Raw genomic sequence first — 17,471 nt, forward strand, 5'->3', positions numbered from 1 at the left:
ATATTTTTAAGCTACGTTTAACATAACGTCGGTATATAAACCATCAATGAGTTACAAGATTCGATTATGGCTTTGATAAAATTATGGCTTTTCTGAATAAGGCTGACACAAATTTCGATTTTATCCTCTTCCTAGGTAAATTTTGGTTGGAATTCAACATTTTGAGAAAGGGCACAAATAAATAAATCAAAAATTATTGAAATTTTAAGGTAAAATAAGAGTCCTCCAGAAAATGCCTTAAAAATCCGAAGAGTTCAACGATTTTGCTTAATTGTTTAGGATTTTTTTTATCAAACACATGTATTATTTATCACCTTCTGATTGACGAGTCACCGAGCACTGAATGTGACAAACGAAAAAAAATGAAATTTGTTTTGTTCTAGAGTTTTCTTAGGATTCAGGAACATTTCGGCTTACGTCGACGTGAAAATCTTGAGTACATATTCGACGAGAATGGCACTATCACCACTAGCTGGATCAATATGTTTTTTTTAGAATTTTTTTCAGAAACTCCTTTGGAATCATTTTCTGCAATTTTCTTGGAAATTGATTCGGTCTTTTCGAAATTACTTAAAAATTCAGGGGCCCAGATGCAAGGAGGTGTAAGTGACCATTTTGTCGATTTTATATATCACAAAATTCTACAGATTTCAAGCTTCCAAGAACTTTTTTAAATTTGTTGTTACAATAAATCAGAGAAAATTGGATCGATTTTGCAATTCCATACATTTTGTAGGGGATGAAAAATTCTTGAAGACCTTTAAACCTCATTTACTCGAAAGTGGGTTTTTGTCATTTACACCCTTTTGCTTCTAACCCCCTCAATTGTAAAAATAACCGCTTCGGCAATTTTTTTTTGATATTCCCATCATATTTTTTCCAAATGCTGCTTTGAAAACTTTGATATTTTTAATGATAATTAATTTGGTTTATTCCTCTGCAAATGCTTTCGTAATTTCTTTAGGATGTTTTTTTCATTTTTTCTTTAATTTTCGGAAATTCTTTAAGAGTTGCATCGACGATTTATTCTGTAGATCTATTGTCAATTCCTTTGGAAATTCTGATTGCGAACTTATGGATTTCTAAGGATTTTTTTGAGAAATTTCCAATTTCCAAAAAGATCGCCGAATGAATTTCCGAAAATAGTACTGAAGGAATTGCAGAATAATTTATCAAAATAATTTTCAAAGAAATGGAGTTCCTGCGAAGTTGTTGCAGGATATTCAATAAAATTTAAAAGAAATAACCGAAGGATTTTCAAACGGAAATACCAAGGAAATTCTCGAATAAACTGTCGTAGGCATTCCAAAAAAAAAAAAAATCGCTGAAGTAGTTTCCAATGCAGTTTTAGCATTTTCAAACAGATTGCTGAACAAGCTTCAATGAAATTTTGGTGATTTTGGACAAACGACCATCTTATGTCTCCAGGGTTAAGGTATAATAAGTATACCAAGTTTTTTCGATCGGAAATTCTGTGTTATTTTCTCAAAACAATTTACTTAGTGATCTTGAAATACAAAACTCGTTAAAGAAATTTTAAAGACGTAGCCAAAGAAGTTCAAAAAAGAATTTTCAAAAATAAAAGAAAATTAACAAAAAAAAAAATGAAAGCCATTAACGAATGAATTAAAAAACAATTAAATTAATAGCTAAACCTATGTTTCGAACATTAACGAAAAAAATACCAATGTAGTACGATTGTTCAAAGATATTGCCGAAGTAAATTCGAGTCGTCGAAATTGCCAAGTATGGATAGAATCTCAACGAGGCAATCTGAAGCCATATTAAAAATTAAAAATTATCATTTTAAATAAAGATTTGGGTTTCATTCCATGGAGAACAACCTTGAACATTTGTTGAGCAGCGTTATTCATAATTATTCTATTTGTAATGAATCCTTAAGCCATATTTTATGTTAATGACGGCTTATACGTTATAACTTAAAAGTTAAAAGAGAGTGCCAAATTCATCCGATATTTCGCGAAAGTTATGGTGAAAATTATACTTTATTGCCAGAATGTGTTTAATATAAACCACAAGCACAACAATCAATTTTCCCTACTCAATTCAGATGGCCCATCAATCAACACAGCAATCACCATATTTCCATGCCATGACCCACTTAAAAAATGTCTACCCAGTCAGCCCCCACACTTACCTGAACTGCGTTCGCAACACGTATCCTCCGGCAGCCGCATCCTCCTGGTACCATTTCCTGAGGCACTCGCACTCGTCGGCCGTCGAATGCTTGTTGATTGCCGTAAAAACTTCCGAATCTAACTTCGTCGGCAGCAAAAAATTGCCTAAACGTGATCCTAACAATACCTTTTTTTTTTTGGTGGCACGGTGCCGCGGCCAGGACCAGTCGAGTAAACGAAATACACAGAATAATAAAGAGAAAAGCGTCAATAAAATATGTTCGGCTGAAGACTTTGAGTTATGGGCGCTCTTTGGAACGCTTCATGGACTGGACTGTTTCTCCGATACCTTCTAACAATACACTTGCGGGAGCAGAGGATATGAGTTATAATTTCTCACGAAAAAATATCAATCTTTGCCATGGGAGGCAGGGTGGGCGTAAAAATGCGTTTACACACTCATCTGCGTAGAACATAAATCATCTAAACTTCGACTTGGTGGTCGGTCTCCACGTCATTGCCTTAGGTTTAGCCAAAGAATGTTGGAGTTTGTTCTTTCTTTGGAAGCCGGTTCAAGCCGAACGAGGATGTATAGCAGGCATATTAAAAGGTTCATTCCATGTCTGGGGAAGGGTGGCGATAAAATTGGAAATTTCAAAGTGAATGGTTAGAATTTATGAGCGACGGAAGTTACCCGAATGATCCAATAACGATGTTATTATGTTATTATCGCATTATCGTGAACCATTCATGGGTGTAAATTTCGTCTTGTGAACGCAAGTTTAAGCACGGTGTTGGTACGAAGAATCTCGATTCCAAGCCTAGGGCCGAGAGCCTCAATAATAAAGAGACAAATATCTAGATTACTAACTTAGCTTTAGCTTAGCTTTAGCTTAGCTTTAGCTTAGCTTTAGCTTAGCTTTAGCTTAGCTTTAGCTTAGCTTTAGCTTAGCTTTAGCTTAGCTTTAGCTTAGCTTTAGCTTAGCTTTAGCTTAGCTTTAGCTTAGCTTTAGCTTAGCTTTAGCTTAGCTTTAGCTTAGCTTTAGCTTAGCTTTAGCTTAGCTTTAGCTTAGCTTTAGCTTAGCTTTAGCTTAGCTTTAGCTTAGCTTTAGCTTAGCTTTAGCTTAGCTTTAGCTTAGCTTTAGCTTAGCTTTAGCTTAGCTTTAGCTTAGCTTTAGCTTAGCTTTAGCTTAGCTTTAGCTTAGCTTTAGCTTAGCTTTAGCTTAGCTTTAGCTTAGCTTTAGCTTAGCTTTAGCTTAGCTTTAGCTTAGCTTTAGCTTAGCTTTAGCTTAGCTTTAGCTTAGCTTTAGCTTAGCTTTAGCTTAGCTTTAGCTTAGCTTTAGCTTAGCTTTAGCTTAGCTTTAGCTTAGCTTTAGCTTAGCTTTAGCTATAAATCAGCTCTGAAGATCTAAATAAATTCTAATTCATGTAGTAGACTTCTTCTATGTCTCCATTTCATCCATATTCTGAATTACATCAACACTTAAATGTCATCAACGATAAGCATGATGTGCGTCCTGCCTTCCAAATTCGGCTGAATGGTCCACCGTTGGCAACGGGCAAACATCACATAAAAAATCAGCACATAAACAGATCATCATATTTATTCTGTCACGATTGCCGAACGAGACTCTCCCCCATCGTGATGAATATGGATTTTTTGCGTCACGGCAGCAGCGATGATAAGCTAGATTTTTCCCTCGTTTTTTTGTCCTATGGTAACTTTTCAATTCCTATCTTCCCCGCACAGACGCGGGATGCTGCAAAATCAGTCGAGTGGGAAAAAGATGAATCTCAGCTATTTTTCCTCCCAACTTGCTGCCACTCATCGGGTACAGATTGGATACGGTGATGGGTTATATCGTCGAGTGGGTTTATTGTTTTGACACATCCCGGGTAGAGGTGAAGTACTGACGATCAAAACGTGATATTGGTTTGATTGATATAAGAGATAAAAGATCTGAAAATAATATCTGAAAAATGTTCCTGGAACATCTGAACAATATCAAAATGAGATATTACAAGATCAAACGAATAGCTTGCTGCTATTGGTTAGATCTTACAAGATCTAAATATGATCTGATGATGATTTCCCAGGAGTAAATTTTAGATATTATTTTTAGATCTTTTATCTCTTATATCAATCAAACCAATATCACATTTTGATCTCAATATCATAATATGTTATTATCGAGCTTTTTTCCTCTACCCGGGATGCATGCCAAATATTGCCAAACCGTCCGTCCGCTAGGCCGGGATTACACACAAAGGGTGTCATAATCGGGATTCAAATCTGGTAAACACAAGGGCGTGAACCTGTCACCAAAGTGGATATTGTCATCTCTGTTGGATACTTACATACACACATGTAGAAGTGTAAGGTTGTTGGAGGCTGAGGAAGCAATAAGGATAACGATAACCATTAAGGGGAAATTCCATTATTGAAGGTACGTCGTCGTCGATGCGAAAGGGTGTGATGGATTTCCGAAACAAATCACGAAACGGGGTCAAGCTAGCAGGTAACCGAAAGGATAATCCGGTTATTTTGGGTACAAAAGGTGTTGTAGTGTCATCTGCCAGCACAAAGCTCTATTCAACCTTACAGAGAGATGGCAAAGGCGATGACTATGCCGGAGTTTATTTACGTCATACTCTGCTGAGTGTGGTGACCCACTTTATGTGCTAGGAAAGATGGGACTTATTAAACGAAGAATAGAGATCCCGAAAACGGAAGTGACAGGCCTGCAACGCTCATCATTCTTGACGTCATGGATGTCACTGTAGATTTAAACAAACTTTGTGGATAATAAATTATTGAGCACTATACCTGCATAGGTCAAACAGTTCTAAAAAATCTTATTGTACATCAAAGCTTAACTATTCTCGCACAAAGAAAAATCCAACATATGAGTAGATGCTCACATATAAGCGCTACGATTTCATGGCTTTGTTGGGGCGGTATTCTAGTGAAACTGGCAGCACTAGACAAATACGAACATAGTCGAGAAGACAGCAGCGAACCGTTGGAAGTAGAATAACTTTGTGTAGTGTGGATTTCTAGAAAGTTTTCCAGGGAAACCAATACAAATACCTTTGGGGATTGTTTTGGGATTTGTCGAAAACTTTAGTAATGTTTCCAATAATGCTTCTTAGTACATATCCCTTTTCTAATGCTTCTTAGTACATATCCCTTAAAAATAAACCCCTGACCATGGATTTTATAATTACTCCAGATATTCTTTCAGGAATTTCTTTGGGAATTTTCCCTGGGACTTTTTAGGAGTTTCTCAAGGAATTTCTCAAAAGATCCATTATAAAACTAGTCCACGTGTTTTCTTAAGTGTTTATATTGAAAATTTCAGTAATAATTACTACATAAGTTCGTACTTGTATTCCTTCATGTACTTCTTCAAAAATTTCAGAAGAAATTCCTTCATAAATATTGTCAGTTTTTTTTTTCCAGGAACTTTTCTATGGAATTTTTCCAAAAAATAATCCATGGATTTCTCCAAGAATTCCTGGAAACGTTTCTTCAAAAGATGCTATACCATTATTATTTTTCCACAAAGATTCGGAAATTGTTTCAGTTATTTATCTCAGGTTTTCCTTAAGTAACTTCTTTTTTAAGTTTTAGATTGCATTTCTCCAGAGGTAGGGGTAGACGGGGCATAATGAACACCTTGTATTTTCACTGTAAATTGCCAAATTTTTGAAACAATTTGCTTGATTGTAGCTTAATTGAACAAGAAACATTTGTCTATACGTTTACTATAAAAAATAGCCAAAATGACTGAAGTGGTCATGTACTGGAGAAATATTATAAGAATCAGCTGACCTAAAATAAGGCTTTGAAATCGAAATATCAACGTAGTGGGTATCTATCAAGTTTCTTGATATTTCCTGGCAAGCTTGCTATTTGATGAAAACATTCGCGAAATGATGCGATTTGCTTTCGACAACGAATACGTTTTCACCCATCCTCGCTTTATTCAATCAACCTCCCATACGAGTAGCACACGAACGGACTCAACACTGATCAGCATAGTTGACTCTTCCTTTTCACCGTTGAGCCGTTGCGTTCTAGCCAAGTATCTCTTTTCATCGCTTTCGATGCTTTTCGACAGCTTATCGCGAAGCATCGTTGGCTGGAAGCTTTATTAGTATGGTATCGGTACATGCGAATGTTGCTTCTGTGTGCGTGTCGAGCGTTCGTGCCGTAGCTTCGCAAACCAACCTATTCGGTATGGTTCGGCTGTTCGGTCGAGCGTGTGGCGGCACAGTCAGATGTGTGCAAAATCGTTTGTGATTTACATCATGTTCGTTTTGCCAACTCTTTGCTGCTGGTCATCGCTGATCAGTGCACAGTTCAATCGCACGCGATAAATATACAGTTGATGAGTTGTGATGAGCACTAGTGAGGTGATAATTTGCATCATTGTTTCCTGGGTTATGAAATGTATTTGTAACACTTTCAAAATTCTTGTATAATTATTTTGGTAAAAAATATACTTTAAAAAGTTGATAGTTGGGTGGGGCAAAATGAGCAACTGGTGAAAAAATGAGGAAAATGGTAAACATCTTAAACAAGTGAATTTCACTTTTGGTTTTCTTCGTTACGATGCATATAGTAAGGTTTTGTAATTAATTTTCAATTTTTAAGCTTGAAAAAAATCAGTATCTGTGTATTATCACCGTTTAAATATGCCCTAATAGTAAACTCCATGGAACCCCACAGTTCCCTATTAATGAAATCCCATAATCCCCACAAATTCCCATTAATTGTTGCCGGTATGCTTTATCATTGACAAGAATAGTGATTTAGCATTTGATTGTGTGCAAAACAAGGATTGATTATCCTGCCCCACCTAGGGTGCTCATTATGCCCCGCCCCCAAAACGCAATCCATGATTTAATATGTTTCTAAAAACATCAAATTTTGCAACATTCATAGCTTTATTCGAAATTTCAACGATTAGTGTTTATCAATAAAGGTTCAAATGAGGATTATACGTCAAAATTACACATTAATTGTGCTTAATTTACTGGATTTGGAGGCAAAATGCTTAAGCTGCTCATTATGCCCCGCCTACCCCTACCTTAAGGTATAACTTTATTTATTCAACGATTTCCTCGGGCTTTTTTTGGGAATTCCGCTGGAAATTCTCAAGAGATTCATCTTAAAGTCCCCCCACAGGTTTCTCCAATAGTTTTTTTTTTCAGACATTCCTCAAGACATTGCTTTAAATTCATTCAGACAGTCATTCAGGACTTTTCAGATTTACTGTCTTAACAATCTGCAAAAGTTACTCCGCAGTCTATTCATGAGAATTTTACAAGGATTCTTCAAAGCAATTTTCTAAAGATTATCTGCAGAGGATTCTCCAATTCTATCAGATAAGATTTCAAAGATTACTTTGAAAATTCAGTCATTCTCACAAAAATTCCTTTATGAAATTCCTTCAGAAATTTCCAGACATTTTTCTGAGATTTCCTTCAGAGATATTCCTAGCAGTTCTTACAAGAAATCCTTCAAAAAATCTTCCAGGGTGCTGACATATATAACTCTAGAAATTTTTCAAGCATTTTTCCCTCGGAAGCACTAGCAGAGTTCCTCCAGAAGTCTTTCAGGATTATTTCCAGAAAAGTATAAGGTACCTTAAGGTGTTTCTAGGAATTATCCTGGGTCTTTATCTAGGAACTGATCCAGAAAAAAACATCAGAAATAACTTCAGGATTTTGTCCAGCAGTTCCTTCAAAAAAAATCCAATAATTTCTCCCAGAAGAAATGCAAAAGTATCTCCAGGAGCTTTTTAAGAAATTTCATAGACATTTCAACAAGGACTCCTGAAAGAATTTTACAGTAATTTAAGTAAAGAACTTATGAACAATCAAAAAATTTTGAAGAATTCTAAAAAAAAACCCTGAGAAGAATTCCCAAAACAATCCCTGTAGGATTTTTTAGAAATTTTCTGAAAAATTCTGAAAAACTCAATGGAAGAACTTTTCAAGAAATCTCAAGCAGAAATTCCTCAAGAAATCCCTATTTTTCTTGAAATCTATGGAAATAAAAAAAGCTTCTCAAAGGAAATTCTTAAGGAAGCCCAGCAGATATTTCAGAATGAAGCCCTAGAAGAATTCTTTCACGATTTCCATCTTAGGAACACTTTTGGCTGAAAAGATAGCATTAGAAATCCCTAGGAAATTCTTGCAAAAATCCGAGATTTCTCAAGAACTTCCTGGAGAAATACCTGGAGAAACCTGTCGGGAAACCCTGGACAGAATCATTAGTAAAAAAAACTATTGGGGAATATAAAGAGAAACTCCTAGAGGAATCTTGTAATAAAATTCTCTGCAGGGTTTTTTGAAAATAAAAATTTTGTTGGAATATCTAGAGAAGCGCGTATATAAATGTCTGTAGAGATCCATATAAAAAAAATAACTTATATATTCTTATTTATATTTTAAGGCTTCTTCATGAATTATTTCTATTTTTAATCATGCCATGTTTCTTGAATTGCCGCGAAAGTAAAATAGATTTCTCTTTACTGATCACTTGGAATAAAATTATAAGGAGAATGTTCGACAGTACATTGACCCAGTGGCGTAGCAAGGGGGGGGGGCGGAGGGTGAGGTCCGCACCGGGCCCCTGAACCTAGGGGGCCTCCAAATCAGGGCAGGTCTAGTGTTATAAACCTTCCCTGATTTGGAGGCCCCCTGAATTCAGGGGCCCAATTTGAATAAAGTTCTGTGATTAGCGAAAGATTCCTACACATAAGTATAAGTTAAATACTTGCCGATCTGCTGATAGGTATGTAGGGGCCTCTTCGTGATTATCAAGAGATTTTGGAATGGGGAACACAGATGGCTATTTTGATGTTCTATTATTAACAATTATAAATGTACACACTTTGTTCATGTAGTTTCGTTAGTATTGTTTATATTAATTTGATGACTACTCTTTGTACCTGCAGGAGCCCCAAAATACAATAAAAATGTGTTCGAAATCAAAATTGAATTTTACGATATTCAGTACCGATATGGAAATATAATTCATGAGCATTATGAAAATGTCCCTGATATCCTAACCACAGAACCAAACATAGGTATTGATTTAGCATAAGATAGCAGCTGAAATTCAGGGGCCCCATTTATCAAAATTAAGAACTGAACGCATATTACGTTCTTGAAGGGTTTCTGCGGGAATTCCTTCGGGTAAGAATATATTTTACGATTTATCAGGCAGTTACTTCAAAGACTTCTACAAAAATTCCTCTATGATTTACTTCAGAACTTTTTTCAGGGATTGCTTAAGAAAACTTTCTAAGCATTGGTTTATGAATACTTACAATGATTGCTTCAGGAACTCCTCCTGACATTTCTTCGAGAATTTCTTCAAACAATTATCAAGAAATCATTCAGGAATTCCTTTGGGATTTTTTTGTAAGCATTTCTTCAAGCAGTCGTTCAGAAATACCATTTCGGAACCGTTCATAAAGCCATTCAAGGATTATATCATGAAACTCTTCAAGAAATCCTTCAGATGGACCTCAAGGAATTTCTCCAAGAATGATTTTAGAGATTTCTTCAAGAAGGAATCTTGCAGTAGTTCCTCATGGAAAATATATTTGATGATTTTTTGAGAATTTTGAAGCCATACCCGAATGGATTCTTGGGAGATTTTCTAAAGAAATTTGAATGTATTCCCGAAGGAACTTTTTTTTTAATTTCTTTGTATTTGTGAATTTTAACTTAATGCTAATTCTTTACACCCCGAAGGAACTCTTGTAGAAATGCCTGTAAGATTTTTTGAAGAAATTTCTAAAAAAAATCTTTAAGAATCGCCTAGATGAATTCTAAGATGTATTAGGAAAGAATCATTGGGTTGATTTTGGAGGTATATTTGATGATGTTCTGGAAGGACTCCATGAGTAATTACTTAAAGGATTCCTGAAAAAAATCTGTAAGCAATTTTTGGAAGAACTAATTATGAAATGCCTAGATAATTTCTCAAGAAATCAATGACGGAAACCCCAAAGAATTCCAAATTCTTTGGTGCAAAAATTTTGACTGGAATTTCTTAAAAGATTCTTGAACGAATTGTGAAAAAGGACTTAAAAACATTGCATAAGGAATCTTTGAATGATTTTCTACAGAAATTATTAGAGGAATTTATGAGGAAATCCCTGCAGGTATGATTACTAAGGAAATGCTTGAACAAATTCTTAAGAAATCCTTGAAAGGACTTCCAAGAAAAATCGTATGCACTGCCTCGCAAAAAGAACCCTTGAAGAAGTTTCTAAAAAATCTTGAAGGAACTCCAAAGTATTCCTCTGAAAAAATGCTGAAGAGAACATGTGCGAATCGTTTGTGGATATCTTTAAGAAACTCTTTATAGAGTTCTTGGGATTACATAATACTGAAGAAAATCCTTCAAGGAATTGAACAAAAAAATTCCTAAGGAGTCGCTGTTGCAACTTTCGCAGAAAATCTTTGAGGAATTTGTAAAGAAGTCCTTGAAGTATTTCCCAGATGAATCGTAAAAGATATCCAAGTAAGAGTTCTTGGAGCTCCGCACTTGAGAAAAAAATATTGATAAAATCGTTAGAAACATTTCGTTAGAAGTTTTGTGAAAGAAATCCGGACGAAACTGGTGTAATCGCTAAAGAAACCGTTAAAGGTATCAATAGAAAAAAAAGCTGATAAAAACCTTGGAAGAATTCCTAAAGGATTCATTGAGGAATTGCAGTAGAATCTCTTGGAGCAAATCCTGTGAGATTTTTTACATCATTTATTACAATTTTTGAAGTATTTCTTCGGATTTGTTTTTATCTTTTTCAGTAATTAATTCGGAAACCCGTTACAGATTCGTTAAGGAATATCTTTAAACATTAATTTGAGAATCCATTCGGCAATTGCTCTGAAAATTTCCTTTGACGATATATTTGATTAATTGTTAGGCATTTCCTTTGGAAACTTCTTCAACAAATTCTCAGAAATGCTACAAAAATGGCTTCTGATTTTTATTTCTACGAACTTCTTTAGATTTCTATTTCTACGAAAATTCTGTTGGGAATTCCGTCTGCAACTTTTCACTGACTTTTTTTTGACAATTCGATTGAGAAAACCTCTGGTAATAACTTTAACATTTTTCTGGAAACTTCTATGCCAATCCCTACGGGAATTGATTGGGTAATTCATTCGGCATTTTTTTTTTGGTAATTTATTCGGCAAGTTTTCTGTGAGTTACCAGAAAAAAAACTTTCAAATATCTTTTGGCGGTTTTTTTTTTTGGCAAATTCTTGGGAAATGCTTTGATTGGATTTGATCCGAAAGTTCCTATAAGAGTATTCTTGGAATTTTCTCTGCAAATGTTTTTGAAAACTATTTCGGCATTATTCTTTTGGAATTTCTCGGCAATAATATTCAAAGTTGAATTAGGTTATTATTTTTGAAAATATCTTTGACAGAACTTTTTGAAATTCTTTGGGCTTGGAAATTTATTACGGGATTCAGCAATTTCTCTAAAAGTTCTACCAGCAGTCCCTTTGCTCATATACCTGACAATTACTATTGTAATTCTTTCAAGAGCACAGCGTAACAAAAATTAACTTTTGGTCTGTCTCAAGAGCAAACTAATGTGTCTCTGACAGATTTTTGGGCCGCGGTTATGTTATTTACGATACAAACCACCCTCAAAAAATTGCATGCAAGTTTACATATTAACATAAAATGCTTAAATCTTTCAAATTTGATTTGATAAAACGAAATATTTTGCGTGAGTCGTAAATTTAGATGTCAATTGGCCATTTTACCTTTTAATTGCTTAAAAAAATATTTCCATGTTTAACGGCTTGCAGTCAAAAAAGCCCAAAATCGCATATTTTGCCCTATAAATTGAGGTATAGCTCAAAATTGTGGCGTCCTGAAACAAATCTGAGCCCGGATTTGGATTCAGCGGCCCAAAACCTGTCAGAGACACATACAGGTACTTTGAAAATTAATTAGTCGATTCGTTTGTAAATTTAAGTGGCAACTTTTAAAAGCTTCTTTGGTAATTCCTCTGTAAATTTCTTCTGATAATTCTTTATTAAATTTCGTCTGTTATTACTTTTGATGTTCTATGAGATACATCTTTGCAAATTAAAAATAAATCCACGAATTTACAACGGAACGACCGAGAAAAATCTCAAGAGAATTACCAAAAGAATTTCCAAAAAATTAAGATGATTACCAGAAGAGATCACAAACAATTTCCTAAAAATGAATGAAGAAATTTATATAGAATTTCTAGGAGGAATTTCTGTGAGAATTGAAAGAATTCTTTTGTTTCTTTGAGTTTCTAAAGTATTCATTGGAGGAATTTATGAATCCTTGAATAGGCTTATTAGAGGAATTTCTAAAAAAAATCTAGCAAAAACACTCAATGCATCCCCTGGAGGAATTCCTATGGAATTTCTTGGAGGAATTTGTGTAAGAATCTCCGGAAAACCCTTGCAGTAGTAATTAAATAAATACATGAAAAAATTCTTGCATAAAAAGACCCCAAAAGATTTCTTGTACAAAATTATTTGTAAAATATCTGGAAAAAACAGTTTAGGAATGAATGAATGAAATCAATTGAAGAAACTCTAAGAGAATACTTGAATAAAATCTGAACGAATGTTCGGGCAAATCGCAAGAGAATTACTAAAGAAACCTCTGGAAAAAAACCTGAAGAAATTTTGGGAGCAATTTCTAAAGGCTGCCTTAAAGGAAATCCTTTAGAATTTTGAATAACCTTAGAACATTTCCTAAATCCTTGGAGAGACTTCTGGAGAAGTTATTTGTTTTGATAAGATAGGATATCTGTTTCTTTACTATTTAGCCATTTACGCTGCCATTTTTATCCCACTCAAAACAATGGAATGAAGCGTTTTTGTTCTGTTTCTTATTTTTGTATATTTGTTAGAAGTGAGCACGGATTATATAAAAAATAACGTAATAATTCTGGAGGAATCAATCATAAATTCTGGAGAAATAGATTTTTTTTTGAAGAGTGCCCAGAGAAATACTTGCAAAAATTCCTGAAGGAACTCTTGAGAAAACTCCTAGAGTTGATGGATATTGAAAAATTCGTTAGAGGAAATCCAGAAGGATTTTTCGAAAGAATTCCTAAAGAACTCCTTCAGAAGTCCATCTAAAAATTTAATTTAATTAATTAAATTTAATTAATTCAATTTCTTCAGTAGGAATCCTTGGAGATTTTGTTTAATTAATGGAGAAATCCTATGATGAATCTCTTAGTAAAACCTTAGAGAAACTTCTTGAAGAATCCTTGGAGATTTTTTTTGGAAAAGGGAATTTTTGGTGGGATTTCTGAAGTAATCTTAGGAAGTAATTCTTAAAAAATCTTTAAAAGGATACTAAGATAAGTGATGAATGCTATGCTATGCATATGGTATTACCTTTTATTGTCAGATACTGTACTCACCCGCAATCTATTAAATTATTGGTTTCATATACTTTATTGCGTTGACATTTCATTGCCATAATCCAATCATCTAGATCGTTAAACGGCTCATCAGTGATATTATTCATTTACTCATTATCTTCAAATAGGAAATTTTCCTGAATCACTAAACCAAATAACACTACATTATAATTAATTATTCATTTATTTCTAACATTGATTAGACCATATTTAAATATGATATTTCATTACAACGCACTATACTATTGGTTGTATATACTATATGGAATTAGGAGGGGGCCGGAGTGAGGTGAAAAGATAATATAAAATCATTGTAAACGGGTCCTTCTATCCCAACAGTTGCAATGGAATGGTTGCGCCCTCATCGAGACAAATCATCCGGTAGAAAGCTTTATAAGGGATGTGAACTATATTATTCATATTGTTGGATCATGCTGAACGGAGTTTTCATATTTAACGCAAGTGTCTATTTACGATTCCACCACATCCCCTTGTGGGCCTCCATTCAGTAGTAGGATAAATTCACATTGATACTATAATAACGTTCTCCTCATAATCTAGGTCATAAAATAGCACTTCAACAAATTATGCAGAAATGTCTACAAATTCATGCCTTAATTAATATCACTATAGAAAATGTCATTACATTTTATTTCATTATTATATTATATACTTATATAAACTTATTTCATCATGATAATTTATATTATTATGTATATATGGGGTTGGGATAGAGCATCAGGTGAAGTTACAGCCGGACGGTAGAGAGGTTTCCAGCCAGAGTAAACAGAGAAGACTGTAGAACGTCTTTGTGGATGGATTTTTCAACTCCAACAGTGGTAAAGAATTGGATGAGCTACTAATTCTTAAACATTATCCAGTTGAAAGCTTAACGAGTGCTGCAGATTTTAATATCAGACGTGTGGAACCACATTATGTAAGATTTACTTCATTTCACAGGTTGCGCATCACTAACAAGCCCGCCATACTTTTAGATCTTCATCCAGTGGTATGCGGAGTCCAGAAAACTAAATTCATTATTCTCAAATAATTATCTTTTACTGCATCATATTATTCGACGATACATTATAGTACATTATTTATCTTCCGTAATTCGAGTGGGTGGTCAACACCGCCAGCAACGCGCTAATGCTGAGAACAAATGGCGAGATTTGTTCACATGGTGATGTACAAAATACAACAGATCGCTAGAGGGTTGATCATAATAATATATAAGCTATCGCGTTAACGGATTATTAATGTATATATATGTAATAATATATATATGTAATAATGTCCCATCATATCATCCAGATCACGAAAGGAATCGACAGCAAATAATATTCATTCAATTTATCTACAAATTGATACCATATCTCATTTTGCTACATTTTACATCATTACATTTTATTTCATTTATTTTAGTTGATTGATCATATCTGATCAGAATAATACATCTAATTATAATGAACTGAAACATGGAATATATAACTATATGGAGTTGGGAGGGTGCTTCATTATATACATTATATACATATACATATACATATGATACATGATATACATTATATTTCATTATTATTTACTTATTGAATAACATTGCATCATTATATTTCATCATATTGAATTATACTACATAATTATACTACTATAAAAATATATAACTATATGACTGTATAACTATATAACTATATAACTATATGATTTTATAACTGTATAACTATATAACTATGTAACTATATGACTATATGGGGTCGGGAGGGAGCATCAGGGCATCATTGAAGTTGTAACTGTACGACGGAGTGGATTGCCAGCCGAAGTGAGGTGAGAAGATACTATAACATCCTTGTAGATGGGTTCTTCTATCCCAACAGTTGCAATGGATTTGACGCGCCCTTATTGTGACAAACCATCCCGTAGAAAGCTTGACAAGTGATGTGAATCTCATTATTCACCCTGTTGGAACATACTGTTGGAAGGAGATTCTTAGAAACCCGCGGATTTCGCGTAAGTGTCTCTACTTACGGGTCCGCCACACCCCCTTTTGGCCCTTCATACAGCGGTATGTTGCATTCAGAGCGGTAATGAAATTTATTCTTCACTGTTAAGTGGAACTGCATGCAGAGCAAGACTCAAGCTAGGATGGTGGCTACCTACATACATACATACATACATACATACTAAGATAAGTGATGAATGCTTGAGGAAATTACAAGTTTAATTATTAGAGAAATATCTAAAAGAGTTATTTGAGGGAAGAATTGAGAAATACTTGAAGAATCTATGGAAAATCACCAAAGGAATATTAAGAGGATTCTCTGAAAGAAACGGAAGAATGTTTAAAGAAACCCTAGAAGGGCTTCTCTTCCTCTGAGGGAATCCCGATTTAATTTCTTGGGAGAACATCTGGTTCTAAATGAATCATTGATTTTTTTTTTGTAGTATTTTTTTCTGGAATTTTGAAAGAATTCTTTAGATGATCTTCTAGATGAATCCTCAGAATATAAATGATAGATTCTTGAACTAATATTTCGAGAAATATTCGATGAAGCCTTTGCAAGAATCTTTTGAATTACTCTGTAGTATTTTGAAAACATCCCTGCATGTCTGAGGTGAACCAGCCAAGGGACTGAAAGCCTCATTAATAAGGCTAATTATAATAATATCATTCCTGAAGGAGTGCTTTTAGAGGAGTACTGAATGATATCCTTGCATTTACAACTTAAAAGTTTCTTGAATACAAATTATTCTTCAAGAAAATTTCGTAAAGAAAAAAGTAAAGCAATCTTTGAAAGCGTTTATAAATGATTATTTGGTGCAATTTCTAAATAAATTGTTAAAACATTTTCAGCATAATTCTTATAAAAAAAATCCCGCGCTCCCGAAAAAAATCATAAAGGAAAACAGAAAATAAGATATTGCGCAGTTCCCACCCAACTGGACCCCTTTCGCAGTTAGTATAAGTGCGGGATCGTGAATAAAACTGCGATTTTGCATCGAATACTTTCGGTGTCTTCTGCGCACTTATTCAGCACTTTGTAATGCATAAGTGCGCAGAAGACTCCGACACAATTCGATGCAAAATCGCAGTTTTTTTCACGATCCCGCACTTATACTAACTGTGAAAGGGGTCCAGTGGGGTGGGAAATGCGCAATAAGATAGATAATTTTTAACCCTCCTTTGGCCATCACTGCCAGCATCACTAGAATACTGAGTACGAAAAGCGAGATTTTTTTAAAGTTTTGTACAAAATATAACAGTGAGATTATTCGACAGTTAAATGTATAGATTTATCGTTGTAAAATATGTACATATTATGTAATTTTCATGTGGGCCTACCAATTTGCTTCCGCACCGGGCCCCCAAATTCCTAGCTACGCCACTGCATTGACCTTCATCAAGTGAACGTACATTTTCCACCTTCGGAAAAGCACAAAAATGGTCACAACCCGGGCAGAGGTCAAGTACTGACGATCAAAACGTGCTATTGGTTTGATTGATATAAGAGGTAAAAGTACTGAAAATAATAACAAAAAAATGTTCCTAGGACGTCTGACCAATAGCACAATTTGCTATTTGAAGATCAACCGAATAGCTCGCTGCTATTGGTTAGCTCTCTAAAGAGCTAAATTTGTTATAATGATGTTGCTCGAGGAGTAAATTTCGGCTATTATTGCCAGTACTTTTACCTTTTATATCAAACAATCCAATATCACTTTTTGATCTCCATATCAAAATATGCTTTTATTGAGTTTTTTTTCTTCTGCTCGAGAACTTTTTTGTTTTTCGATGTACATGAAACTTTCACAACTTCCCGAAAAACTATTCTTGATTAGGATTTTCGAGGACATGGGAGCCTGGT

General features: G+C 34.5%; 1 protein-coding gene across 2 annotated transcripts in view; it reads right to left on the reverse strand.

Annotated features, from left to right (window-relative positions):
• LOC109416238 (protein qui-1) overlaps positions 1–17,471 on the reverse strand; it is a 378,767-nt gene that overhangs the window by 184,438 nt on the left and 176,858 nt on the right. For both annotated transcript variants that reach the window (XR_009997894.1, XM_062852727.1), the window contains exon 5: positions 2,159–2,325. Coding sequence is in view for 1 of the 2 variants with exons in the window: in XM_062852727.1 (XP_062708711.1) it covers positions 2,159–2,325 (167 nt within the window). In the remaining variant the exon portion in view is untranslated. The remainder of the gene's footprint in view (positions 1–2,158; positions 2,326–17,471) is intronic.

This window comes from Aedes albopictus, chromosome 2, assembly GCF_035046485.1.
Source record: "Aedes albopictus strain Foshan chromosome 2, AalbF5, whole genome shotgun sequence".
Taxonomy (NCBI): domain Eukaryota; kingdom Metazoa; phylum Arthropoda; class Insecta; order Diptera; family Culicidae; genus Aedes; species Aedes albopictus.